Source organism: Colletotrichum truncatum (genome assembly GCF_014235925.2).
Source record: "Colletotrichum truncatum strain CMES1059 chromosome Unknown Contig_0006, whole genome shotgun sequence".
NCBI classification, from domain to species: Eukaryota; Fungi; Ascomycota; class Sordariomycetes; order Glomerellales; family Glomerellaceae; genus Colletotrichum; species Colletotrichum truncatum.
Window position 1 is genome coordinate 2,830,797 of NW_027222403.1, and position 26,477 is coordinate 2,857,273.

Genomic DNA, 26,477 nt, shown 5'->3' on the forward strand with positions numbered 1-26,477 from the left:
GGCATTTTTGTACATTTGATTACCTTATGGTGATAATCCAAAACTATCTTGCTGCTTTGCATAACGGGGACTTGGTCAGCTTGAAATTGGATTTTTGTCACAGGTTGCCAATGAGAGCAGATAAATGACGTAAAGTGCCCTATAACGAGACACCCAAAGTGTAACTGTCCCTCGAGGACTGCATCATATGTTTTTCAATACTTGGAACAACTGTCCTCGAAGTGATAACTTGTGCTTTTTGCTAACTAACAGTCGCTGTAAGATGACGTGAGTTATCGTTTGAAGTCTCACATGCTTATTCAGCCCAGCCTCATCTGTGACAAAGGTTAAAAGTACTACTCCAGCAATATCGTCTTTGAGTGCGATCCCACTATAGTTTTCTGTTGGATATAAGTGAAAGTAATACAAGTCTGCCATGCTTTTGCAACCGTTTTAGCACGAACGAGTTACTATTCACTTTTCAATAGCAAGCTTTCACTACTCACAAGAAAACAGCCCGAACTACGCAATAACTGCGAGGAATTACATGCTTTATGCCGATGGGACGTAAGTTACGGAAGTAAAGTACTTATACCACCTTTCTTTGGCCTGCTCCAGCACCTACTTTACAACCAACAGTTTGCTGGGTCTTTCTTGGTTTTAGTTGCTGAGGTTGAACGTAAAGTTCCATGTTTACTATTACTGATTGGTTTGTAGATTCCATGAACGTCGCATCATCGACGTGGGACTGAGGTGGGCTCGTATGTCAACGAACTAAGTTCTTGATCTGAAAATCTGCCCTATATCTAAAGATAAAGCTTTTAACTTCACTAGTGAACTGACAATACCGCCATGTCGACCACTTTCTGAAGCAAATGGCTCGCTATATCACAAACACTATCGGACAGCTAGCGTGTGTCGTCATATCACTAACAAAATAGGAGCCCCTAAAAATTAACCCAGGGGATCATTGATGAATGATTCAGAAGAAGGTACCTAGTAATGGTACTCTTGAGATATTTGAGGTATGACATAAAGTATTCTTTCTATCTTCCTACCCTAATTGCGGCAATCCAGGCTCACAGAATCGGGCTCCTCTTCTTGGAGATTCTAAACGAGCGACTGGGGCCAACCAAGGGTAACGACTGTCTGTGTAGTACATCGCTTGCTATGTTTCCAAATCAATTCTCTCGCCGAAACTCATCACACATAAAACTTCATCGCTGTCGCGACCAAGTGGCAGCAGGGTATCAGATATGAAAATCCTTCCTAGGTTCCTGTCCTCGCCATATATCCCCTGCTGTCTGCTCATTTGTACAGCCTCACATATCAAATTCGCGAAACGTGCGGTTGTTGGTCCCATTGAACCTGGCTTGCACTTGTCCGTGGCCGACTGAGGCTCCGGGGCGGCGCAAGGCGTGGCACATTGAAGCTCCGTCGAGGGTTGAGCTGTGCCCTTTTCTTGGCTTCGGCAAGCCCTGTCTCAAGGTCGGGGAACCGAACCTTTTCATCAACAACTGTCGAGTCATCATCACCCAAGTTTGTGAGTGATTCGTTGGACATGTTAGGGCGCGAGAATCGGTTGAATGCGATGAAGGTGTCTCTATCACCTTCAACTGCGTTCGAGGGAGGTGGAACGCGGAGGGAGCGGCGTCTAAGCTGGACTGCATCCTCCTGGATGGGCTGAACACCCATGAACTTGTAGATGGCGCTTAAAATCGGAATCGAAAGACCGTGCACAAAGATGGAAAAGAGTGCGAGCCAGTAAACAACCGGTCCCATCGCTCGAAGCATGTCGGCCGTCTCATTGTCACCTACGGCAGCGGCTTCTTCGGCTTTCGGGAATACATGACGAGCGTGCTCGATGTAAAACGCTGCTCCAACACCGATAGGACCAAAGTATCCCATGAATAAAGCCTCTTTCCAGTTTTTGATGGTGTTGGGCATGAGCTTGTAGGTGAGCAACACGGCAGGGATGCGGCGGAAGACGAGTACGAGTGCGCCAAGGCCGAACAGTCGGCCGGGGGTGATGCCGGTAATATCGGAGTTGAACTCGCTCCAAGGTATGATAGTGCCGAGGTAGATGAAACCTCCAAAGTTAAGGAGAACGTCGATACTGGCATTGACTTCATCATGGCGCTTTTGCGCTTCGGCAAGATATTCCCCGTCCCAGTTGAGGGCACTGCCAGCAACGAAACATGAGAGAAGATCGTCGGTACCAATGGCTCCAGAAGTTCCCATCAGGAAGAGCTGCGAGTCTTGTCAGGTTTAGATTCGTAATTGGAATGTGGAAACTTACACCAATGGCAGTTGGTACAAGAACGTAGCTCTCGGAATCAATCCACTTTCTGGAATTCTGTTAGCTCTGGTGCAAAATGCAGCGGACTCTCCTCCTTACTTTCTGACGGAAAACTTGAGGGCGAATCTGATGAGGGTTCCCACAACGACACCATACGCAATACTCATAATAACAAAGTACAGCCAGGTCTCAAGGAACCAGTTTTGAAGAGCAATACCGACGCCTCCACCCTGGCGGGCCACATCTCCAGCTCGAGGCAACAGAGCCCGCGTGACAGCATGCAAGGTAGAGTCACCGGCATGAAGGGCTTCCTTTCCATCGGCATGTCGCATGAGGTATGTCGCAAGCATGAGAAACGGGAATCCGAACCCATCATTTGCGCCGGCCTCGGAGGAAATGATTTCACGGAGCGAACGGCGCACATATTTGTCGGAAAACGGCCCCTTTGCAACTGCTTGAGACAAAACTGGATCGGTAGAAGTAACGCAGGACCCAATGACCATGGCTCCCAAAAGCGAAACCTTTGGAATGGTGGCGAGAATGCAGGCCGAAGTAGCCAACCACATCAGCGTCATTACGGGGATCATGAGGACGAGCATGTCCTTCCATTTAGTCTTCTGGTACTTCGCCGGGAGCTGGTAGCCGGCCATGACCAATTGGATACCGATCATCACTCTCATGACGCCCTATCAAGTAAGAGCCCTGTCAGTATACTAGCCAACGATCCCATCTTTTCTCACATTGTGAGAAGGTTCGGCGAGGCTATACGCACGAGAGTGATGTCGTTGGTTTGACCATCAACGGCCGACCCCCATCTCTCACTATCGAGGAACTTCGCCGCTATTGGACCAAGGCATATGCCTAAAACGACAGCCGGTACTACAAAGAAGAAAAAGAAAGGAATGTCAGTCCATATGACTTGTCAATCCCCAGAGTTGCATCGTGCAATGCAAGTGTTGGACGTCAATGCAAGATCGTCAGGGGAAACTCACAGGCCTCGCCCAAGTACCACACATTCTTAATCTTCACTGAGAGAATTCCGTAGAGGATGATGAACCCTCCTACAAATGAAAGGCGCCAATTAGTCAATGTCAGGCGGCCCAGACTTGGGGTACCCACCAAAGATAGCAAGCACAACATTCAGTTCGCTGGGGTTGAGGGTAGGCATCTTGGCTTTCTTTTGTGTGGCTTCACCTCCTCTAATTTCAGAATCTCTGTTTGCCCAGAGGCTATGGTGTATGGATGACGAGGGAGGCTGCCTTGGCCGGCAAGGGCTTTGGAGGTATGGGGGATGATCTCTTTAGTTACCACTCATACGATGAATGCATGAAATATGTCAGGGGAAGAAAGAGAATAAGAGATGTAAACCAGGTCTTTGAGAGAAGATAAAGAAATATTAAAACGACGTCTAGAGAAGGGGGAGAAAATCGCGCAAAAAATGAAGTAAGAAAGCGGAAACTTGAAATGACGAAGGCCAAAGACGTCCTCTATGCTCCTTGTGGTATGACGGTCACCCGGTACCCCAGCACTGCTGATGGATAATGGTCTGGTGAGCGTCAGGAAGGGCAAGCGATTCCTCTCAGCGCCGAGCGTCGGTCTATTTAACAGTGGTATGTTTACCAGGGACATACTTGGCCACGGACCAAATAGGAGCGTCTTGGCCGCAGATCGGTAGTGGCCAGTGTCCTTTTTGGAAATGGGATAATGGATCCAAACGCTTCTGATTCACGGCCAAGTTACGCCCTGTAGATCCTGATAGAGGAGTGTTGTTCTCGGGGGAGGAGGCCACGAATGGAATCTTCGGGGAAGGACGGGAAGCTGGGGAGAGGAAACAGAGACTGTCATCTCCTCCCACCGGGAAATGCGCGAACGAGAAAAAGCAAAAAGGGGGCCAAGGGCGGCAGTGTTTGGCTCATCCAAGATGCAACGTCGCCTTGGGATGTCTTCGTTAACAAGTACAGTCGTTTGAATTTTCTCGTCGATCTCGGCCACTTGGCTGCGAAATGTCTTACACGCAGTGATTCTAATATCTTGCACCCTCGTTGAGGTCTTCAGGATAGATATCCATAGTGTCACCGACGCGTCCTCCTCGCCCCTCAAGCTACCATGTATGGACACTTCATCCTTGGATGATTTGAAACAAGTAACGAGCTGGAGATGGGAACATGTCATAGCCGGATGAGCTTGACCGAGGTATACACGACAAAGCAGCCTCAGTTGAAGCTGACAGCTATCATCTCCCCCAGGAAGATCTGTGACACGCGTTCAGGCGAGATACACCTGTGAGACAGCGGAGCATGAGGAGAACCGAACAGACTTTTCCGTCAAGGTGCATGAGAGATTTATAGACGGCCAAGTAACTTGGCCGTGGGCCATCTCCGCAGTCCTAAGAGAAAGGTATTTTGCTGAAGAAGCTGGTGGACCAGTATCAGTCATCGTCTTGGTAATACCTCGTGAAGTTGTTGTTCGCCGAAAGTGCCAAGACCCGAGTCTAGCGGCGGCGGAGTGGAAATGGGTGAAGTTGGGAACCATGGGGGCGAGCGTCCTCCGACTCGCGGGGGGGCACACCAAGTACTGGAAACTGGCTTCGTACAAGTAAACAGGGCAAACAACTTTGTGTCTAAGAGGAAATACGGGCAAAACTTCGCCCAGAAATTTACAGTGGAATGCCCAGGTGCCCAGCATGGCGAATTGATGGACAAGAGCCTTAGTGTCTTAACAAGCTGACTGGGCGGACAGGGCGGGTGGCGGGCAGCGGAACCCTTATTGGATAAAATGTCGTCAAAGTAGGCGTATGCCCCCCCTTAAGACTCTCGGCGGAGGGGCCCGTAATTCGCGGCGGTGTCACCGCTGCCTCGGCGCCAAGCGGAGGAACCTGTTGTTGTTACGTTGTTGTGGTTTTCCGCCAGGTGGAGCAGTGCGCAAGCCGGACATAGGCAGCCTTTCTGACGACCACCGTTGAGCGAGGCCAAGAGAGGATGTTCTTGGTTCGATATCCTAATAGGTCCCCTTTGCTCTTGGGACCGCTTGGCTGGCAGGGGTTGTTAGCTGACGTTGGGGCCACCTGGCGCTGGGCGCTTCTTGGGTGAGGCTCGGCGCTACGCGCTTGGCGGCTCAGGTCAGGTTACTATTGCATTCAAAGTTCTCGTGATTTCTATTTCGCTGGAACACGATGCCGTGGAGTTGTGATGAAATATGACGAGGGCCGCCCACTTTGTTGCTGGTGGCTGATTTACTTTTCCGCTCTTCTGTCATTCCACTTTATACCGGCACTGGCCCTTGAGTAGACACTATGGAAAAGGGAAGTAATGCCTGATGAGACTCACATTTGAATCAACTGATCTCCATCTCTGGATCGCCATCAAATGTGGCTGGTGGAAAGGGACATTTTAGGGGGCAACCACCAATCACATCTTTTATGAACGTACTCGTCGATGGCTCCACTCAACCCAACATGACACACATCAACACCCCTTCCACTGGTTGTGTTTTTCCAGATTTGACGTTAACTGGAGTATGACAACAATCAGAGTAGGCTGGTGCCTCGAAGTCGATCAGGTGTTGAATAGGTTTGTATGTGTGTGAGGATCATGCCGCAAATAGGTTGCCCTCTATTTCTGGCCATCCACTATCACAATTCGATTCTAGTACTCCGTCCGCAGTTCAGGCGTCGATCAAGCAAGCCAAGAGTGTTATCTTTTCATTAAATGCGTACACACATCAAGTCTCCAAAGTGGCTCGAGACGATGATGTTCAGAATCTCCATCACCATAGGAAGCAGATCGTAGCGCCGAGGTGTTGCAAACCTGGTCTTAATATTGGCAATTCCCAGACTTAGTGGCTCGCCTAGAAGTCTCAACCAAGAATTACCTCTCCTTTTGCTATAATCGTAGACCCATTTCAGAAAAGCCACCAACAGCTACGATCAGCGGCATATCTTGGGCCTGTGGGTAGAGATGTTGCCCCTGGCAATCTATATATAGAACTGGGTGATTGATCTGTATACCGCGGTTTCTGAACACAAGAAAATTTGTTCATATGTGCTCGTCTTAGCCGCTGATCATGCCGGGGCTAGTGACTGCCGAAAACTAAGAAAATCTTCCTATCCGCCATCTGCAAGATACGTTGCCCTCCATAGGCAGATATCCTCCTGGCTCGGGATGGGGCTCTTCAATAGCGATTGGGGGCCCCTCGGCCTCCAGCTCAAGCACGGAAAATGGGGTGTAGTTCTGTGACGTTGCTACGCAGTCCAAGTGAGTACAGTGAGCTTCAGTCTGTTGCCAGTGCGGAAAAGCTGGCTCCGTTCTGGCAGGTGTCTCCAAACACCAACCATTTAACTAGCTGCTGTAAGAAATCCTTTGTTATCTCATCTCATGTCCCCTGGAATGGAGCCGAGACTGTACGTATCTTCTATCACCAGAGAGCTTACCAGTCGCAAACTCATAGCAAACGGCATTTCCGAGACGGGGAAGTACGGTTTCCCGATCAATAAACTAGTCCTCATTGCCTTGCACCCTTTATTTTTTGTCTGCCGTCTGTCATTATAATTTTAATCCGTTTTGTTTCCTACGTAAACCATGATCTCGGTAACGTCTTCGAAGACATTACAATGAGCCAAATTCTTACTCCTCGGCAGGCTAAAGAGCTGTTCGTTCCTCCAGCCCAGAAGAGACAACAAGTGAGAGAAAGAATTGAGCAAAAAGAGGAGAAAAGAAAGCAAAACATCGCATTTACATTAAAAACTACTCTGCCACCTGCGGAAAAAATGGGCAAATCTTCGGGGCCTATGGGCAATATCAGCCTGAACTGAAAGCAGGGTGTGTCCAGGAACAATCAGCAACAAGTAGATCCTTACCGTATGACTGGGAGGACGTTGCTCACGTTGCTCCGATAACCGAAGATATCTCTTACACATGGCTGCAGTGGCAACGAATGTCAGCTTCTTCTAGATTTCGACTTTGCAGTATATTCACTCACTTATCAATTACGCCCGGTGACATTATTGGTTTCACTGAGTTATCACGGGGCTGGGTGTTGACTTCGTTTCTGGCTTACTTCACCTTGCGTCTAGTCGAGCCGTGGCCTCGAACAGCCCACTCCTTCCGGGAAGTCACTTGGCCGGCCGTGGGTAGGCTTTAACGGCCCCGTTAGTCTTTTGCTCCGCACGGAGACCTTCCCACAGGAGCGCCTCGGCCCGTGGCAAGACCGAGATGGGCCGCCCCGTATCCGGTACGGGCCATACGGTAGTATCGTCCGGGTTTGCACTTAAAGCCGGCCGCAACTGCAATCTAGTTTCTGAGCCGACCGACATGCGCCTCCGTCCTCTCCAGCCACCGTTCCGTCTCCGCATATCTCAAAATGCAGAGGCTCCCACGCCGGCGATACAACGTCGTATCAGTTGGATAGGGTCACGACAAAAATACACGCCGGGGATACCGCACCCATGGTTGACCTATGAAACCCCGGACACAACTCCAGATCCAGCTTCCCGTTACCGTGATCGTCTCCGACTCGCAACCGAACTTTTCTCGCAGATTGAAGACGCAGAGCAGCCGCCAGACCGGTGCGGCTGCCCGCACTCCAACTAGTAACCCAACCCATGTCCGTCATATGATGTTTGACGGCGGTGCGCTGTGTCTTCGGAATCAGTCCGGCCGCTTGTCTTGTGCTCTAATCTTAACAGGTCTACCGAAGCCATATCAATCCGTCGGTCTTGACAACTTCCATTACGCTCAACAGGCATGCAGGCTTGTTCCGAGCCCTCATCAGAAGACGTGCCAATATGTCTCGTCCGCCTCCTGGGCTCAGAGCCAGAAGAACCAGATGGTGTCATTTCTGCTCATCGACGTCAGCCAATGCCAATTCGAATGTTTCTTTTTACGCCAGTATCCCCCGTGCAGCTTGTTGGCTTCGGACGGAGTATGTGTGGTGTGATGGTCCGCCCAGAGAAGGTCTGCTGCATCAGTGTGCTCACTGGAGACGAGATGGTTACGTAAGTCAATGTTTACAGTCACGTGCACAACGACAAGGAGCAACACGATCTCATTTGTGTACCTACGGAGTATCGCGTTTATAGCTGTGTTCCTCATATACCCATCTTTTCAATACCTTACAAAGCAAGTTTCATGATGTCAATTAAAGAAGAGGAAGAGGTGTCGGATATTCCAATGTCCCAGTCTCATTTTGCTAAATTTGATAATTTTACACCCAACGACGACGCGTCTTTCGACGATGAGTTCTCCCGCCTCGCGTCTTCTCAAAATTGGGTTCCGGGCTCCCAAGTCTACACGCAGGAACGCACCATTGCGATGCGCCAAGAACTTCAACTGCACTACTTTTCGCAGTCGAAGCTGCAAGGAGAGAAGCTGACCGAAGAGGAACAATTGAGAGGATACCAAGGCCTCTGTCGTGAGATTCGCATACCCGAAAGGGACTCAATAGTCGAATGCAAGAAGGACCTCAAGAATACACTTGTCAATATAGTTGACCTTATTGATGCGCGACGGGTGCAAAAGGACGTCAAGGTTTGGGATGATTTCGAAGCGTTCCGCGCCTATACGCTTCAGGATGAACATCGCATAAACATGCGCGAGGCAAAACAAGATGGGGGATATCTGGCAGCTTTGCTGCAGCGCCTCCGGGACCCGCACTCACGAAGTAGGAACCGTGGAAGAAGTCGTCGTTCAAACCCTGGCCGAACTGCAGGGAACATGGTACAGAAGAGGTCCAAGCCTAAGCAGGTCAAAAGTCGTTTAGGTAAGACCGAAAATCAATAGAAAACCGGGTGGGCGTTTCTGACCCAATTATAGCTACAACTCCTTGACTCCATCAACACTACAAGGCCTCTTCGAGGTAATATGAATTTCTCCGTCCAGCCATCCGCGCAGGCTACACAAGACTATGAAATTCATTATGCCCGGCGGCTTATTTTAATCGAAAGGGCACCAGTCACCAGTCACCAGTCACTAATGCTTATATGCATTGCCTGCCTTTTTGTCCTCGTCTCCCCAAGCCCATGCTGCGCCACACATTGCTCAATTTATATCTCTGTTTCCTTAATCTCGTACTGCACCTTGCCTGTAATGTACTCCACCCGTAACAGATTTCTTCAGAAGCGATAGCCGGCCAACTGCTCCAACTGCTCTGACTGATTATAGGAAGGAGGCTGAATCAGAAAGGGGCAGACTCGGTTCCTAAGTGCGCGCCTGGACGCCTTTTAACATCACCTTCTTCTTGGGGTCAGAACTCCTGATTACCTTATAAGGCTGTTCAGGCCTTATGAACAACCTTTTATATATACACATATACTTCTTTTTCTTTTTCTTTTTCTTTTTCTTTTTCTTTTTTTTTTTCTTTTTCTTTTTCTTTTTTCTTTTTCTTTTTTCTTTTTCTTTTTTCTTTTTCTTTTTTCTTTTTCTTTTTTCTTTTTCTTTTTTCTTTTTTGAAAAATAATCTTTGGGAACCCATGTAGTATTCATAAGACACTTACCGACCATGCTGTCCTTATCCATGTTCTCAGACTTGATCCCGCCGTACTCGTTCTCCTGGATATCGAAGTACTATTTGGCCGCCTTCGGATTAAATTCGTCAAGTCTGGCGGCTTCCTGGAGTTTTCCAAGCTTGACATGTAGTTGGAGGTGACGCTTGATGAAGCTGGTAGCCCAGTACTTGCCCAGAGGCTTATTATCGCCTCGTTGTCTGAGGATGGCCTCGACACAGATACGGGTTCTCAAAATCAGGTTTCGTTGCTTTCCACACAAGGAACTTCCCAAGTCATCAGGCAGTGTCTGTTTGGTGTGATAGTGAGACGCAGAGCAGCCCGCTATACTAGCATGGCAGCCTGCACTTCTGGAGGTGCGGGTAGGGAGGTAGGGGAAAAAGGATCCGCGGGAGCGGATAAAAGGTCATTAGAGGCCCGTGGGGTGCCCGAAGCTAGCTGCGAGGCCTTCGCGTGCGAACGAGAGATTCAGATGTGTAGATGTTGCGATTGCAATGTTAGTATTGTGGTGTAGTGCCCAGCGCAGCACTAACAGTGGATGCTGGCGGGGCGATGTGTAGATGGGAAGTTGGCATTGGCCTTATATGTGATAATATACCCATGATGAAGGACTTTCAATCCTTTTAGTCTCTCGAGTCCCCTTACTGAAACCCAACAGATACAATCATGGCTGTAATGGATGTGGGAAGACTGTTCAGTGCTGCACGTATATCATAGGGTCGGAGATGCTTGACGCCCGCCCCGCCTTAGGCGGCAGTTTTAGATAACACGTTGCTGTTCTGTTGGCTAAATATCTGCTACGTATTCGTACATGCATCGGAGCTCGTTGGCTATAGTCCTGCGTGCGTCTTTGCACAACATGCCTGAGAGCACACACATGGACTTGTCCGGCCCAATGGCTGAATAACAAGGCAGAAAAAGGCGCCGTCGATGTTAACAAAGTCCAGGCGAGTGAAATATAACAAGAGCTCATGGACTCACACACCTTCAATCCTGTCCTTCCGTCCATTTGTCTTCAGTCTTGGTGTGTATGGAGAGATCCTCATTTCCATTCGTTCCACATTGAACAGTCCGTTCCCTCGATAAGTTAATACCGAGCATGATGCCCGAGTTATATCAAAAACTGCTGCCCGGCACAATCCGCCTGTTGGACATACTCCCTGGAGATTCACATGCCCCTATCGAAGTTGAACTGGACACAGTCTCCATCGCGAAGCCGGGGGACTACGAGGCACTTTCCTATACCTGGGGCGATCCTGACGTTGGAGCTCAGATGATCCAGTGCGATGGACAAAACTTCAAGGCTACGGCAAACCTCTTCTCCGCCCTGCACAGACTGCGCAAGCCAGACGTCAAGAGAAGAGTATGGATCGGCGCGATTTGTATCAACCAGACCTCAATCCTGGAGCGAAACCAGCAGGTCCAGCTCATGCTTGAGATCTATAACGGTGCCACGGAAGTTCAAATATGGACCGGCGATGCCGAGGAAGCCGATGACGTCGAGCTTCTGTTCAGCGTGGCAAACAACCGTTATGACTACGCGAAAGAGAAAGAATTGCTGGAACAGTTCCCAAGAGCATCGGCCACGGATGATGGGCGTGCGAATATCCCTCTTCTGATGTTCAGTTTGGATGCCACAACGCTCGCGACTATCGAGAGTGTTGCAAGACGCATCGGGGACGCGAACGTGCTCGCCTGTATGGGACAGACGGCATTCGAACAGTCTCAAGGCGGGCAACGGTCCCCCTTTCTGTGCGTGGGGATCCGCACTGTTACAGATTTCTATATCCCCGAGAGCACGATGGTCCAGCCCATTTTAATGCCAGACTTTGGCGAGGACCATGTCAGTAGAACGGCAGAAAAGGAATGGCCGGACTTTGAATCATTTTTGCGCGAGGTCATGCGGCCACCGGAGGACGAGCTGTCGAACACAGACAAGACCAGGGTGTTCAAGGCCATCTCGAATGGACTGATGTGGAAACATGACGCCTATTACCAGGCCGGATGGGAAGATGGGGATATTCAGATGATTGAATTAGCTTGATTGTAGGTATTCGACACCACACCGTTGAGGCTAAAATCCGGTTTACCAGAATTGGTTCTGAATTTAGCTTAGTTGATGATCGTACCGTTATTACACGATTGATTACTTTTGGCCGGAATCCGGTATCCGTAACTAAGGTAATACTGTGAAGTGTAAAGAGGTACCTTCCCCATTCTGCTCACCCCGGATTGCGCGGCCTTACAGAGGCTAGTGATTTGACCGTATCTGAACTGCTTAATGGCCTGCGCGGTGGAGATGCTCTTGAAGAACGACACGGCACGCGCCGCTCTGAACGATTGCAACCAGAGATACCAAAGGCTGTCGAGCCTCACAACCACATTTGCGTGTTTATGAGTTGATTATCAGGAGCTATCGATTTCTATATATATATATATAATTAAGTTCTTACGTGGTTACCCCACGCAAAATGAAATATCGACGTTAGACCAATTAGATGTGACGCAATAAAAAAAACAACAAATAGTTTGTAGCTCCGATGTAAAGGCTGAAGACAGGCAAGTTCTTCTTGTGTTTTTCTTTTTGTAAATAATAAAAGAGGTGTGCTGTAGCTACACATATTACACATATAGGTAAGGAAATAGAGCCGATAGCCTGTTAAAAACATGATGGTTCAGTGAGCGCCCCCATTTTACGATCTGACCATCGCGTTCCTCTCAGGATTCGTAACCATACCCACCATCAAGACGTTTAGAAATGCCGAACAAGTCAATGAGCTAATTGAAAGCCCCGAGAGTCAGTCCCAAGAAACCGTATCTGGAGAGATCCGGCTTCACGAACATGGAGTCTTTGTATCTGAAACTGGGTACCTCTTGGGTCAGGGATTCTGGGTCGTCTAAAGATATCCCATCGACTGCGGCATGGCAACAGGTACAAATCAGTCCGCTTAAAAGCCCAAATATCTCCAGATATTAAATAACATAATGTACGCTATTTCAGTGAAAGTCACAGTACCCGTGTCTGATTCGTTCGTACACCTCAGGCTATGTACCTGTTGCCGTGCCGCAGTCGATGGGATAGCATTTGTGTGAATCTTTTTCCAATGTTTTGAGCCTACAACAATAACCAGTGCTAAGATGGCGTACGCCTCTAAACCTCTACAGAAGGAATAGTAGCAATTATATCTCCAGTATAGCACATGAATCATAACGGACCTAATAGCAAGCAACAGCAGTGAAAAGTTAACTTCTTATCTCTTCAGCGCGTCCTTGGCTTCCGCCAGTAACTGACGCACGTCGTATTTCCAACGCACAAGATAGTGTATTATCAAGACCGATTTCTAATGTGGTTAAGACATCAACGAGAAAATGTAACGATTTATAATTAGGCTGAAAGCTGGTATGTGGTCATTTAATCCAACTTCGGGCATATCCTTAGGTCAATCTGACCTAACATGAAAACATTCTTTCTTCGATGATACGAGGTCGCTAGGCGAGGTTGAAGGGCGCGACTGACAATTATGCTGTGCATGAAGCTACTACTGCGAGCCATATTGCGCCTCACTTAACAAATGTATTGCAGCTTCCCAGAACCTAATGAACCTCGTTCGCCAAATATCTAGTGAATAAGAACGAGGTCATGCACACTCCGAGGAGGCGCTCTTCCCATAGGAGCACTTTCTATTTCCCAGTTCCGCAAGCACGGGCGACCCCTTGTGACCATACAATATTTTATCGATTGCTCACTAGCTCGTTTAAGCCAGCTTGAAGCAAAAGATCTTTTCACTGGATCCATAGACAAGGCTCAAGGCTTGGCACTCTCGGACGTGGAAAGTGGGGTTTCATTATGAGCGTGTTATGAGTTTCCTGTTCATACTTCCGCGTTTGCTGATTCCAAATGTTGCAGATGTGCAAAAGTTAGTGCTGAAGGACCATTGTTCGTAAGTTACAACACTAACATAGCGTGCAAATGGCCGAGTAGTAGGCCAACGACTTGCCTCTTGATGTAGGCCTAGAAAAGTTGCGCGCCTTGTTGGCATCAGACCCAGGGCGTGAACATACCAAGAGAATGATATTCGCCACTATGCACCCTTGCATGTCGATGCCAGTCTATCCCATTTAGCCTACCAGCCGGTCCCTTATCTTTCCTGAATGAGTATAGATAGTTGAGGGCTTTTTCATTGACACGAGGGCCAAGGCTTGATCACACATAGTAAAACCCACATGTAGGCCAACAGTAGCAACAAAAGTTCTGGTTGCATTGAAGTGGTCCTGGCAAAAGTCGTAAATTTTGTTGGTAGTATAAACCCTTGACTTAGTGTCTTGATCTGGCAGTTTCACCGTATTTTATCCACTCTATCGCACCCGCACTAACCGATCGTTAAATCGACATGGATGTAAACCCTTGTGATCCCCATTTTTAAAGGGACTTTGGATATAGACTACCTAAACTGGCACGCAGGACCGATTTACTTCCACGCTAGGCACGGCCCAGCCCCGTGATAGATGCAGAGCCTCCAGCTTTGACCATCAATCATGCTGCAGGAAAAGATCTTTGGTTTTCGAAGAGGTAAAAACTTATGATCATTGTATAACCGACTTTGTAACTAATTCCGAATTAGAAGGTAAACTGCCTCCCTCCACCTCGGTTAGCCAAGTCACATCCAACGCCGATTCGCTTTCGGACCAGCCGATATGCGAACACGCTGCACGTGGCCATGACTACGGGCTTCATGGCATATTCTCAAGTATGCTTCTCTAAACTATAAATTAACGCCTTGCCAACATGCAATGCTTTCCCATTCTTATCTACACCTCCAACATCAATCATTCTCAATCTGGTATCACGTCCAACATCCGCCACAATGAAGGTTTCATCCATCCTCGCGACCCTTGGTCTTCTTTCTGTAAGTCTTGCCCTTGAGCTACTTCCAAGCGAGTGATTCTTTCCGCCAGAAACTAAATGATAAAGACTGCGGCTGCCAATTTTATGGACACCTGCATGGAATGCGGCATCGGCGGAGGGCCCGGGACTCCCGACCCTTACCTGGTCTGCATGTGCAGAAGAAAGTAAGTGAAATCTTTCATATAAATCTGTTCTCTCAGTTAAGCCATAATAAGTGAAGAGGTGTTTGATGTTGTTCTAGACAATGCTAACTGTTCTTGGCGCAGCAACGGCAACTATGAGCGCTCGCAGATTAACCTCTCGAGATGCATTACCAACGCCAACGGACGATTGGTAGCACAGGCTAAGTAAGTTTATCTTAAAGTTATGCATGTGCCAGTGTTAACCAGAAACAGCGGCGGTTTCGGAGGGTCTTGCTTCGGCACCAGTATCGCGAACAGCTGGACTCTTAGGTCTAAATGCAACACGATCGGCGGCGGCAGAGTCGATACGAGCATCGACCTTTGTAAGTGTTATTCATTATTTTCAGGCGATTATTACTAACTGTCTATTTTTAGACTGGGTGCCCATTGACAACTTCAACGGTGACCTTCGGTGCTATGGTCTCAACTAAACTGTTCACCACTTACAGTGTATTTATTACTTCAAAGCGTGTTGTAAATAGATTCCTCATTTTGGGATGAAATGAACGCAAAAGCAAATTATGTTGATACGTCCCTAACATCCTGTTCTAACACGAAGCAAAGCCTACCGATCTTTCACTATGACATATACAGTTATACACCAAAACATGTGGATGGTGGTAACACTATTAGTCAGGAGAATATTGTTAGGTCAACCACAAAGGGCGCTAATGTTAGAGTTGCTCTCAAGTAGTTGCCTCATAATGTGATAGTTTAGAAAGATACTCGTGTACCTAGAATTGGGCTTTTTACCACCATAGTAAAACTTTCGTAGCAATCTCTAGAGTACGCGCGTGATGCGTTTTGCGGACCAGAACGTCTCGCAAGTTCCTGCTTCAGTATGCAAACGTACAACAGGTCCAGGTCTTCCGGATGCCTACCGAGCAGATGATATTACAACCCCAACCGATTGCGGGTTTGAAGTGCTCTTTGATAATCTTGCATCCAGCACTCTGGCAGTTTCTGCAACCATGGCTTTTCCGTCTCTGGCGCTGCCGTCGAACTTTGGAGAGAGTGATTTTTTGGCTCGGCAGAGTCTAGCCTTGAGAGTGAAATGGTGTAGTGCGGAGACTTTTGCTGACAGCTGCGGTCTGGCCAGAAGTCAAAGTCGCGTATGACGGACACTGACCACAGAGTCAAAATCTTTGAGGCTGCACAGTTAGTACAGCTAAATGAGTAGTGAGTCTCTTAGCTCCAAGTCTATTACTAACTGAACCTGCATGGCATGGCTGCCTATAATTCTGGTGGATGTGTCGGGTGTGTGAAGATACTCGACGTCCAGAGTTGCCACTCTTTGCAAGTAGAGTAACTAGCTAAGGTCGTCTGTAAGGATAAGGCTGTTCTTGGATAGCGAAAAATCATTTGCAGCGATGAGGCACCACACAAAAATCACCTTTCACATTGCTTGGATTCAGGCATTGATCATTTTTGCCAGCATAAGTTGGCCGAATACATTCGTTCCTTACTCCCATATTATTGATTTCTCGTAATGTGGCCAAGAAAACCGCCGGAACATGGGACAACAAAGCGTTAAACTCGCTGGAAAGCCCAGTTGATGTTTGATTTGAAATAAACAGGGCGAGGCCTACTCCAGACCTTTTGGATTATGGCAAGAACCATAGTACTAAAAGTCATTCAACTGGCTTTTGAAAGGAATCACATGTCCTTGTCTTTGTGCAGTTAATTGAATCACGCAAGAATGTGGATGTGGAAGGAGTAATAAAAAGTTGTCGAGGCTTATTCAATTGCACAAAACGCCACTGGCTGCATAAAAAGATTTTGGAGGTTGCAATAAAGTGCGCTGCATGAATGACTCGTAACCCAATCACAGCTGTCAGCTCACACTTTCACATCATCCCGTGATGGTTAACGCCTCCAGCAAGCTACCCATGACAAGTTAATAAGGTTTCAAGAACGTTTAAATCATGAATTAGCATGATTAGTAAAATCCCTTCTCGTCTTCTGACTGTGACGTTAAATTTCAGCCCATACCTTACCAAAGCTCATGGACCCCAAAAAGGGGTCTAAAGTCTAGAGCGGGCCAAAAGTGGATAGAAAGACGTAACAAGAACTGCTGAATTTTCGCCGCCATCTGATTTTCAAGCGGAGTACCCGGAAACAGTAACACCTTTGGTCCTCAGTTGTGTCAGAAAATTGGCTCCGACGTTAAGTTGTTTTGTTTGCCGCCGGGTCAGGTGGCGCGGAAGAGCCCGAATGCCCATGAGTCAATGGGGGGGGAGAGCGGTGATGGCCCGGGAGGCATGATGATAATGTGTTGCTCTCACTCTCGCTCTTAAGACTTTCTTCCCTTAAACATATGCCGGCGAGAACTGTACACCTTATATGATTCAAGAATCCGGGGCCCCTCAAAGCTAAATCGCCCGCTGCAGGTCACAGTCTGACGCTGATCTCCACCACTCCGACCTGCATTTCATGTTGGCCTATTGAAGTGGTCTTCTCTTCTTCCAACGCTCCACCGAGCGTGAATCGGTTCCACCAATCCTCCGTGCCCTGCGCCTTTGACTCGCGAAGTGATCGCGATCTAGCTTGGCTCACAGCTTCTCATCAGTCGGCTTGAACCGATCTCATCTCCCGGGCACCCCAGATTCATCAACATGGGAAACGAAGCCGAAGCCATGAGGGCGCCAGTCGACCCCGAACACCAAACAACGCGCGACGAGCCTATCGGCTCCAAATTGGCCCAAGGACAGCTCCCCGTAGCCTCATCCTCAAGCCACATTGGCGGCATCATGGAACAGGATGAGGGCGAGTTGATCAACTTCAAGACGCTGAATTGGCTGTAGGTCCTCCTTGCCCTTACTTACCATAAGGTATTTCAAAGCAGGCTAACCAAGTCGCAGTCAGGGAGGTATCTTGCTTGTGGCAGAGACGGTCTCTCTGGGAATCCTTTCCCTCCCGTCAGTTCTTGCCACGGTAGGCCTGGTACCCGGTATCATTCTCATATGTGTGATGAGCGCATTGGCGACTTACTCTGGATTACTACTTGCCGAGTTTCGCAAGCAATATCCCTTTGTCAGGAACTTTGGAGATGCGGTTGAACTCATTGGAAGGCCGATTGGCATGGGTGGCATCTTCCGCGAGGTCTTTGGATGGGCTCAGACCATTGTTCAAATCTTCCTCATGGGCGGACACATTCTCATGTGGACCATTTGCATGAATACCCTTACAAACAGCACAGTCTGCACAGTCGTTTGGGCGGCAGTTGGAATGATCTTCTTCTGGCTCTTCAACATTCCGAGAACACTGAAGTACACGAGTTGGATGTCGGCGGCATCCTGCATATCCATCGTCGTGGCTGTTCTCATTACCGTCGTCGACGTTGCCATTGAGAAGCCGATTGGAAGTGGATCCATCGACATCTTCCGAAAGCTCGGCTTTTCCCCTGCGTTCCTGGCTGTCACCAACATCGCCGGTGCGTTTGCCAGCCATTCCATCTTCTTTAGCGTCATCGCCGAGTTCAAGAACCCCGACGACTGGCCAAAGGCCCTCGCATTCCTTCAAATCACGGATACCACGCTCTACCTCATTTCGGCGGTCATCATCTACGTCTACGTCGGCCCGGACGTCCCATCCCCGGCTCTGTCTGCGGCCGGAAGCCCTACCATCCGAAAGGCGATCTGGGGCGTTGCGATCCCCACAATTGGCATCGCGGCTGTGATTTACGCCCATGTGGCGTCGCAGTACGTGTTTGCGCGTATTTTTGGCAACACCAAACACGTTATTAGGAGGACAAAAGTGTCCACCATTGCCTGGCTCCTCATCACGCTTGTGATTTGGGGAATCGGCATGGTGATTTCCGAGTCCATCCCTGTATTCAACCACCTGCTGGGTCTTGTCTCTGCTGCTTTCGCCAGTTGGTTTTCTTTTGGACTGCCGGGCATCTTCTGGTTGTGGATGCACTACGGAAACTGGTTCTCCAACTGGAAGCAAAAAACAGGCTTTGTTATGACCGTGATTCTGCTGCTTGTCGGAATCATCCTCTGCGTTTTGGGGCTTTGGGTGTCGATTGAATCCATCGCGAGTGCATCAACAACAAAACCATGGACATGCGCTAGTAATGCGGCAGAGTAAATCATGTATTTAGTTTGGCGGAGATTAGATGATCCTCCCGTGTATCAACAACATGCTTATGTTTCTCGTTTACGTTACAATCTGTGTCTGACATGAACTGTCATTCGGATATGGCCGAGGCCAGACGTGTAAAAAGAGAGTAAATCAATGACGCAGATTCAAGTCACGATATACCTAGAGCAAAACGAAAGGCGAAACATAAACAGCGGAAAGTGTCTAGATGTTATTTCCGTAGGTATAAACTTTGCGGCTGAATTGCGTGACTAGTACGTGGCGAAAATGCTTGATGTTGCGCCAGAGACGTGGTTTTGCGGCCCAAACTTTCCATGCTGCTGCCCTTGCTTCCCTCCCTCGCATCTGACATGCGATGTGTCCGCAGGGGATTTTGAGGCAGAGTCGCTCGGGAGCCAAGAGCGCTTGGATACAGGCTGGGTTCCACAAAGTTTCCCCCAGCTGTTAAGGCGCCGCGGCAATAGACCGATGACGCAAAGGTCAACTATGGCCATACCATTAGCCCTGTTAGGTGCAAGAGGAAAGAATGATTGGTTCCCTCGTAGTTTTAATAGCAATTAACACCGGCTGGAGTTGTTATTGGGAGAAATTACGTCGTGCTCTACGCGTAGCGTGCCGAGAGACAATTTCAACTATGATTCCAAGCGGAAGCGAGCTGCACGCCAGCGGGTGCATGTAGGTTCATCTCTAGCTTTAAAATCGTCGAAGTAAGGCGAGAAACTCTGCGACATAAAATCTGGGGGATCGGATCGGAACAGCCGATATCATATGGGCGATGTAGGGGGAAGTCAGTTGGCGATAGAACTATTGAACGGGAAATATCTTTCCCCATAACTACTATTTAACTCCGTGAAACATAAGACAGAATACGAAATGAAAATGAGACGGTTTCATTATAATAGAATCGGAGTGCGTTTATTGTCTTCACCCTCCGGGTTCTATCCTGGAGGTTTTTCTTTTTCCGCCTTGATGCGCGCCTTTGTTTTTCTCCCCATATCGTTTTCTTCATACAAGAAGCAGTTTGTCTGAAACTAGCTCGTTTATGTCCGTCACTTTTCGCGGTAGGGCTATGGAAGTCTTTTCATAACGAATCTTTCTGAAGCACTTGGTTTATTTCTTGTGTTTGATGCAATGAAATCAGGTTTTTTTTTTGAGAATACGTTGTTGAATTTCAAGTATAGATATCTACATGCATGATGAACTACACATTATTGGCAGGCCACCCCTCCCCAAATATTCCAATGAAAACATTATGTTCGTGACTATGTCGAGGAGCAGAATTGTGTTGGCAATCGCTCTCGGCAACAAAAGTTTTGTGCATACTAGTAATATGTGCAAATGTCCACCCGTTGCGTCATGACTTGATCCGTCCAAAAGCACTGAAAATCAGCACATTTAAAGGAAGAAGGCAGCAATGGCGGCAGCCATGGCAGCGCCAGAGAAGGTGAAGACAGCAGAGCCGGCGGTGACAACGGGCTTGGTGCTGCCGGTGGGAGCGGCCTCCTTGGTGCCGTTACCCTTGCCGGAGTGGGCGGTGCTGGAAGCGGTGGGGGCAGCAGCCTGGGTGGGGGAAGAGCCCTTGTTGCCTCCGGAGCCACCGGAGCCAGCGGAGCATGCCTTGCCGGAGCATTCGCTGAGGGAGGTCTGCATATCGGCGAAGATCTTGTTGAAGTGCTGGATCTCGTCACCGCCCTTTCCACCGGCGGGGAACTTGGTAGAGATGGTGGTCATGAGAGTGTTGACGTTTCCACCTACCCTTAGTGTTAGTCACGTTGGCAATCTACGTCGAGAGAGAGATCCTTACCAATTTGAGCGACCCAGTTAAGAGTGACCTCGCAGATGCAGCTCTGGGCAAAGAGCGGGGTCTTGCTCTGGATGTCGGTGAGGAGCTTGTCGCCAGCGGCGTTGAGCTTGTCGGACAGGGGCTGGAAGGCGATGGCCTCATCCATGGTAAGAGGAAGCATGGAGGCAGCGTTGTTGGTGGCGGTGCGGATAATGGTGAGCATCTTGTTGGAAGCGTCAACGAGCTCCTGGCCAGGGCCGCCAGTGTAAGAAGCGCAGGTGGCATCGAGAGACTGGATGCCCTCGAGGACAGTGGTCATGATGGTGTTGACGGTGCTGACCTCCTCGCGAGTGCAGAGGTCGCTGGCGCTGGGCGCGGCGAGGACGCCGGCGGCGAAAAGAGCGATGGAGGTGGAGAACTTCATATTGATTATGGTTAAAGTTGAAATTAAGAAATGTCGAGTAGACGAGGTGCGAATGTCGTTAAAAGAGAGTAAAGAGCTGGGTTTGTAAGGCTGTTTGTGTGCTTGAGTGGTGAGTGCTGATCAAAAGTCCATGATCGACAGACCAAGGCCGATGTTTATATATCCTATGGCTCTCATGGAATTTGTGATTTGAAAGCGTTTGATCGCTATGACTTGCTTCTCAACCCCTGAGATACCCCAGATAATCTTAGCTGGCAGATGCAACCTCACGTGTAATGGTAATGTGCGGGAAGGACGACCGATTCTCAAACAACGCCGGCGCCTTGTGCTATTTTTTCTGGTGGACTTACTTACTAACCCCCTAGCTTCATGCTCGGACGTACACAACATCTGAACTTCATCATTGTTGCTGCACGGCAAATGAGTAACGGCGCGTGGTGAGGCCGCCACGGCTCGCGCTAGCAGAGCCGTTTCTTTTTCCTGCAGACATAGCGCGAACCTCGGACGATGAAACAGGAACACGCCAATCCTTCCTACTGCACGCCCTTCGAGTCAGGCTGCAAAGAAATTGATTGTAAAAAGGACCTTGAATTTCATTTGCAGCGCTAGTCTCAACTGCATGCAAGTTTAACGAGCTCACACCCCCTACTGCCATGGAGCTCCCATATCAGCCAAGGGCATCCAAGTAAGTGGTCCAAGCGTAATGCAGCCCAGTTGCTTCCAGCCTGGCAGGTGTCCTGCTGAACTTTCAAAGGTTCTTGCTATGATTATTTTCAGCTTGTACAGGGATTAAGTTTGGCTCCCATATTCAAAAAATGACACTGGTCAGACACTGATCCGTTCACTCGGGTGCTGGGTTTTAAGGCCTAGGCCTTACGGAACTTGCCTTCGCTCAGACCAACTCCCCAATTGTTGGGTTTAACTCTCTGCGCCAACAACCTCAAACGCACTCAATCAGCGCGCCCTAGAAGTATCCACTTGGAGTTCGGTCCATTCTGGAAACTTCATTGCGGGAGAGCTGTGCACAAAAGACTGGTTCCTTGCGATGCTTGTTAGTACAATTGTGCACAGAGCTTCCAGCCGCTCCCGCAATTCGACCTCCCCCGGTGTCGTCGACGACAGCGAGTCAGCCGGCACCGTGAGACCGGTAGTCAAGGACAACATCATGGCGCTTCCCGACGGCTGACCTCAGCTTGCCGATCGGTCTGGGCCGGGGGACGCGAGACGATCCAGACTTTACAACACCCGAGAGATGTTAGACTTTGACGCATTCTAGGCTTCAGGCACCACGGGACTAAAGACCAAAGTGTTGAGCTAATGGGCTGCTCCAGGCTCTTCTTCTCGAACAAATATCTCATTCTACGGCTGAGCCCTGTAGCTTTAAGGAATCTGTGCTGGAAAAAGAAACACCGAAGGCGTTCGCCTCGCCAATATTTAGAATAGACTTCTACACCATGAGGCTGATTCATGCCATCAGCCACGTCTGAGAACTTCGTATCTAGCCCCTGTTCTATGATCTGCGTTTATACAACCATCTGTCGATGCACTGAACACATGACTCTCGCAGCGCAAGACTTGATCGTCAAATACGCCACTTCAGAGAATCAATCCGTTACATTCATCCTCAAGGCGTGTTTGAAAATGGTCCCTGGTGAAATAGATTCTGTCCTAATACCCCCAAGGCGTTATGAGCCATCCGATTAATCTCAGTTCATGTCTGTGAAGAGACCCTCTGGCTCCGCTAAAATAGTTTGATGTTTATGAAATCAAAAGCAAATTTAATTGTCATTTTCGAGATATTGAACTTCCTCGGCTTCCCCGCTACGTCGGCTTCGGACCTCGTCACGGAACGGTGGTGTGGGTCCCAGTCGTCCGCATCCCCATCGGGCCCGATTGACCAGCTCCATGTCCGCGGCATCAGCTGCATCCCCAACGGGGTGGAGTATTTACCACAGGGGCGTTATCGTGGAAGATATGACGTCTAATTTAGTTAAGATCTGGATTATTAACCAACAGCATCGTGGAAACATAAATGTTCTGCCCATTTGCTCTATCTGACGAATGTGTGGTCCGGTAAACCAGTGTTTTCTAATCGGCGGCTTTCTGCCGTGGCATCTTTATACAACCAGATTCGTTGTTTCGCAGTGAGTGTTACTGAATAATACACACATGTTACAACAATCATACTTCTGGCCAGGACGGAACGTTGTCCAAAAAGTTGCCGACACATGCTCATCGCGATCGGAAACATGATGTAAACGGGGGCAACATAGGGTCCCACCTGGTGGAGTTGATGACAGCACATTCCGTCCTACCCCCCTGTGGTCAGGCTTGATCCCACGATCTCGGGGAGCTTTCCCGCTATGGTATTCATTAATCGCTGTTGATTGCAGCTGCATCCTCTTAAGTCAATAGTTACAGCATTAATCTTAGGACGTTTTAAAGTCCAGAACCCTGGAACGGTTAAAATAAAATACCACCACAGGGCATACATAAATATCTGTGGATTTCTGCATAGGTGATATATATCATTTCTCCTAATTCCTTTTTTGATCAGAATTCTTAAGTCCTACCGATAAGTGATAATTACGGTGTCCCAGCAGCCCTACGAATTTGTTGAACAAGGAGTTGCCTCCGAGCCGCGGGCGATGCCCGATTGGTCCACTTTTATGACACTATCCCTTTCGGTGCTTGATGTTAGTGTAAATGATCTACAACAAGTTCCCGTTTTTTTACTCCGAATTTGCTAGGACGGCAAACTGCAGCTGGCTGGAAGATAACTAATGCTTCCGACTGTTCGACGCCCCGCACTCCACGCACTGAAGGCTGGTCGCATTCAATAGGATTGTAGACGGGCGAGTTCCCGTAACCGGATTGACGTAACAGCGGGTTTGGCCATAGCCTAAGAGCCGCATGGACCACCACTTCTGACGTTCGAGATACGCAGAAATTTGGACATCAATGGTTGAGGTCATCGTTATGTAGCCGTGGACTAAGTGACAAATGCTGAGAACTCAGCGCTTCTTGACCAGGAAGCCAGCTTTTTATAAGAAGCAGTACCTCTGGGCTGTCCTCAAAGGTTCTCAGCCTCAAGGTTCTCACATCCCATCAACTAGACTCATTTATTATACCCATTTGAGCATATTTTACGTCGATCCAATATGGCAGACCAAATCCCCAAGCAGATGCGCGCGGCAGCCATCAAAGACTTCAACAAGGGCTACGAAATCAAGGACGTCAACGTTCCCACCGACCTCGGACCCAACGATGTCCTTGTCAAGATCGCTGCTGCAGGATACTGTCACACCGATCTGCAAGTACAAGAAGGTGTCTACGAGTCCGCCGGCGCCAAGCCTGGTCTTATCGGCTCCCACGAGCCTGCCGGTACTATTGTGAAGCTCAGCCCCGAGGCTGAGAAGCAGGGCTGGAAGGTCGGCGACCATGTGGGATCCATCAACACCTACGGCTGCTGCGGCAAGTGTAACTCTTGCAACAAAGGCAAGCAGCTGTGCGACAACCTCACTGGCATGTTGGGTCTCACTGTCGACGGCGGCTTTGGGCAGTACATGAAGGCCGATTCTCGAGTTATTTGCAAGATCCCCGATGAGATTCCTTGGGCTGAGGCAGCACCCCTGTTCTGTGCTGGCGCTACCGTCTACGGAGCTCTGAAGGCTGCGGACCCGCAACCCGGCCAGTGGCTGGCGATGGTTGGCATTGGTGGCCTGGGACACTTGGGTGTTCAGTACGCCAAGGCCATGGGTTGCAAGGTCATCGCCATCGACAACCGCCAGGAGGCCCTCGACCTGGCAAATGATGTTCCCTCCCACCTCAAGCCCGACCGCACATACCTCATCGACAACGAGGAAAACCAGAAGAAGGCGATTGAGGAACTGCAGAGTGCCTTCTACGACACCAACCCTGGCGTCGACCGCATCGTCATTAACACCGAGGCCAGACCTCTGGTGAAGATCTGCCAGCAGTTCCTCAGAAAGGGAGGTGTGCTGGTGGACGTCGGTCTGCCTGCTGATGGTCCCTTTGAGGTCGACTCGTTTGCATTGAACTTTAAGGAGCAGACTGTTCGAGGTGCATTGATCTGCACCCCTGAGCGCAGCAAGGAGATGATTGACTTGCATGCGAAGAACGGCTGCAAGACTTACGTCGAGAAGACGTTTAGCGTTGACCAGGCGAATGAGATGGCGGAACACTACATGTCGAAGCAGTTGAAGGGACGCTTGTGCATGGTTTTTTAAATGCCTCGGCTTGTATGATTAGATTTTCATGACCATTAATGAACGAACTCGTGTAATTTTAACAAAGTCTCTGTTTTACCAAAATTTTAAATCCTTTTGATGGGTGGCTCAAAATCATTGATCGGCATAGCGCCATACAATGCGGGGTATCGTCTGATGATGCATCCCGGATTTTGTGATGATTGATCAAGTGTAAGCAGGTTTCGGTTGAACGCAGACGCGCCGAGGCTTTCCAGTCTCCTGAGTTTACTAATCTCTACCTCGCGAATCAAAAATTGAAACATTGTGAAGACCATGTGAAAACTCCGATGATTGCATATAAGAGATATTCAAGAGAATCAATCAACTGGGTCGGAAGGTTTCAAATTAATGTAGTCTCGTTCCTTGAATCCTACTGCAAAGAAAAGTACCAATTACCTCCCTCATCAATTTTTTGCAATGTCCCAATCTACATATCAACCTGTCATTGTCTCTGACGAAGAAAAGATTACAGCCTCCAAGCGTCGAGCCATTTACCTGCGTCCTTTTCTTCTGTTCTGGATCAACTCCTTCCTCTTCGAAGTGGTGATGCTTAGCGTCAGCATCGCCGTCTTTTCTGGCTGGCGTGACATTTTCCAAAGGTTCATGTGGACTATCGTCTTTTGTCCCCTCGGCATGGGCGGTGCCATGGGTGGCCTTATTAACGCTTTCATCGTGGATCGCATCTACGGCAATCGAGCCGTGCACTTTGTTGCGATTCTAAGCATTCTTGTTTTGGGTACTTGCAACAATTTGTGCTACAATTTGGACTTGATGCTTGGGTGGTTTGGCGCAAAGGATCATTTCTGGTGGTGGCACTGGCGGTATCTTCTCATTTGGTTTGTTGGCTACACGAATGGGAAGCTGATGTTTACGGATGGGGGACAAGAAAAACTTGCAGGTTGGGGCGTTTAGGACACGTCGGGTCTATGCTGGGTACCCTAACACGTCGTTACCCCTGAGTTTATGGGTAATATGGGTTGCTAGAAACGTAATGGTTTTAGGGTCTTTGAAAGAGAAACAAACGTTTCCTG

General features: G+C 48.8%; 8 protein-coding genes across 8 annotated transcripts; 6 read left to right on the top strand and 2 right to left on the bottom strand.

Moving 5' to 3' along the window:
- Window positions 1-1,308: 1,308 nt before the first annotated feature.
- On the bottom strand, window positions 1,309-3,446 carry CTRU02_210048 (Na(+)/H(+) antiporter C3A11.09-like protein 1; the record flags this gene model as incomplete). Its single annotated transcript, XM_036720866.1, has 6 exons — window positions 1,309-2,229; window positions 2,279-2,335; window positions 2,377-2,964; window positions 3,051-3,157; window positions 3,271-3,339; window positions 3,398-3,446. The coding sequence occupies 6 exons, from the start codon at window positions 3,444-3,446 to the stop codon at window positions 1,309-1,311; spliced, it is 1,791 nt and encodes a 596-aa protein (XP_036587706.1).
- A 4,957-nt stretch (window positions 3,447-8,403) lies between these two features.
- Window positions 8,404-9,101, top strand: CTRU02_210049 (uncharacterized protein; the record flags this gene model as incomplete). Its single annotated transcript, XM_036720867.1, has 2 exons — window positions 8,404-9,034; window positions 9,088-9,101. The coding sequence occupies 2 exons, from the start codon at window positions 8,404-8,406 to the stop codon at window positions 9,099-9,101; spliced, it is 645 nt and encodes a 214-aa protein (XP_036587707.1).
- Window positions 9,102-10,878: 1,777 nt separating this feature from the next.
- On the top strand, window positions 10,879-11,820 carry CTRU02_210050 (uncharacterized protein; the record flags this gene model as incomplete). Its single annotated transcript, XM_036720868.1, has 1 exon — window positions 10,879-11,820. The coding sequence occupies one exon, from the start codon at window positions 10,879-10,881 to the stop codon at window positions 11,818-11,820; it is 942 nt and encodes a 313-aa protein (XP_036587708.1).
- A 2,821-nt stretch (window positions 11,821-14,641) lies between these two features.
- On the top strand, window positions 14,642-15,295 carry CTRU02_210051 (uncharacterized protein; the record flags this gene model as incomplete). The annotated part of the gene is made up of 5 exons (XM_036720869.1): window positions 14,642-14,683; window positions 14,749-14,846; window positions 14,949-15,029; window positions 15,078-15,187; window positions 15,240-15,295. The coding sequence occupies 5 exons, from the start codon at window positions 14,642-14,644 to the stop codon at window positions 15,293-15,295; spliced, it is 387 nt and encodes a 128-aa protein (XP_036587709.1).
- A 2,184-nt stretch (window positions 15,296-17,479) lies between these two features.
- On the top strand, window positions 17,480-18,956 carry CTRU02_210052 (amino acid transporter; the record flags this gene model as incomplete). Its single annotated transcript, XM_036720870.1, has 2 exons — window positions 17,480-17,664; window positions 17,726-18,956. The coding sequence occupies 2 exons, from the start codon at window positions 17,480-17,482 to the stop codon at window positions 18,954-18,956; spliced, it is 1,416 nt and encodes a 471-aa protein (XP_036587710.1).
- Window positions 18,957-20,363: 1,407 nt separating this feature from the next.
- CTRU02_210053 (cell wall protein) lies at window positions 20,364-21,175 on the bottom strand (the record flags this gene model as incomplete). The annotated part of the gene is made up of 2 exons (XM_070205384.1): window positions 20,364-20,719; window positions 20,773-21,175. The coding sequence occupies 2 exons, from the start codon at window positions 21,173-21,175 to the stop codon at window positions 20,364-20,366; spliced, it is 759 nt and encodes a 252-aa protein (XP_070061032.1).
- Window positions 21,176-24,336: 3,161 nt separating this feature from the next.
- Window positions 24,337-25,425, top strand: CTRU02_210054 (alcohol dehydrogenase-like domain-containing protein; the record flags this gene model as incomplete). Its single annotated transcript, XM_036720872.1, has 1 exon — window positions 24,337-25,425. One exon carries the CDS (start codon window positions 24,337-24,339, stop codon window positions 25,423-25,425), a length of 1,089 nt encoding a protein of 362 aa, XP_036587712.1.
- A 438-nt stretch (window positions 25,426-25,863) lies between these two features.
- CTRU02_210055 (uncharacterized protein) lies at window positions 25,864-26,358 on the top strand (the record flags this gene model as incomplete). Its single annotated transcript, XM_036720873.1, has 1 exon — window positions 25,864-26,358. The coding sequence occupies one exon, from the start codon at window positions 25,864-25,866 to the stop codon at window positions 26,356-26,358; it is 495 nt and encodes a 164-aa protein (XP_036587713.1).
- Between the last annotated feature and the right edge of the window lie 119 nt (window positions 26,359-26,477).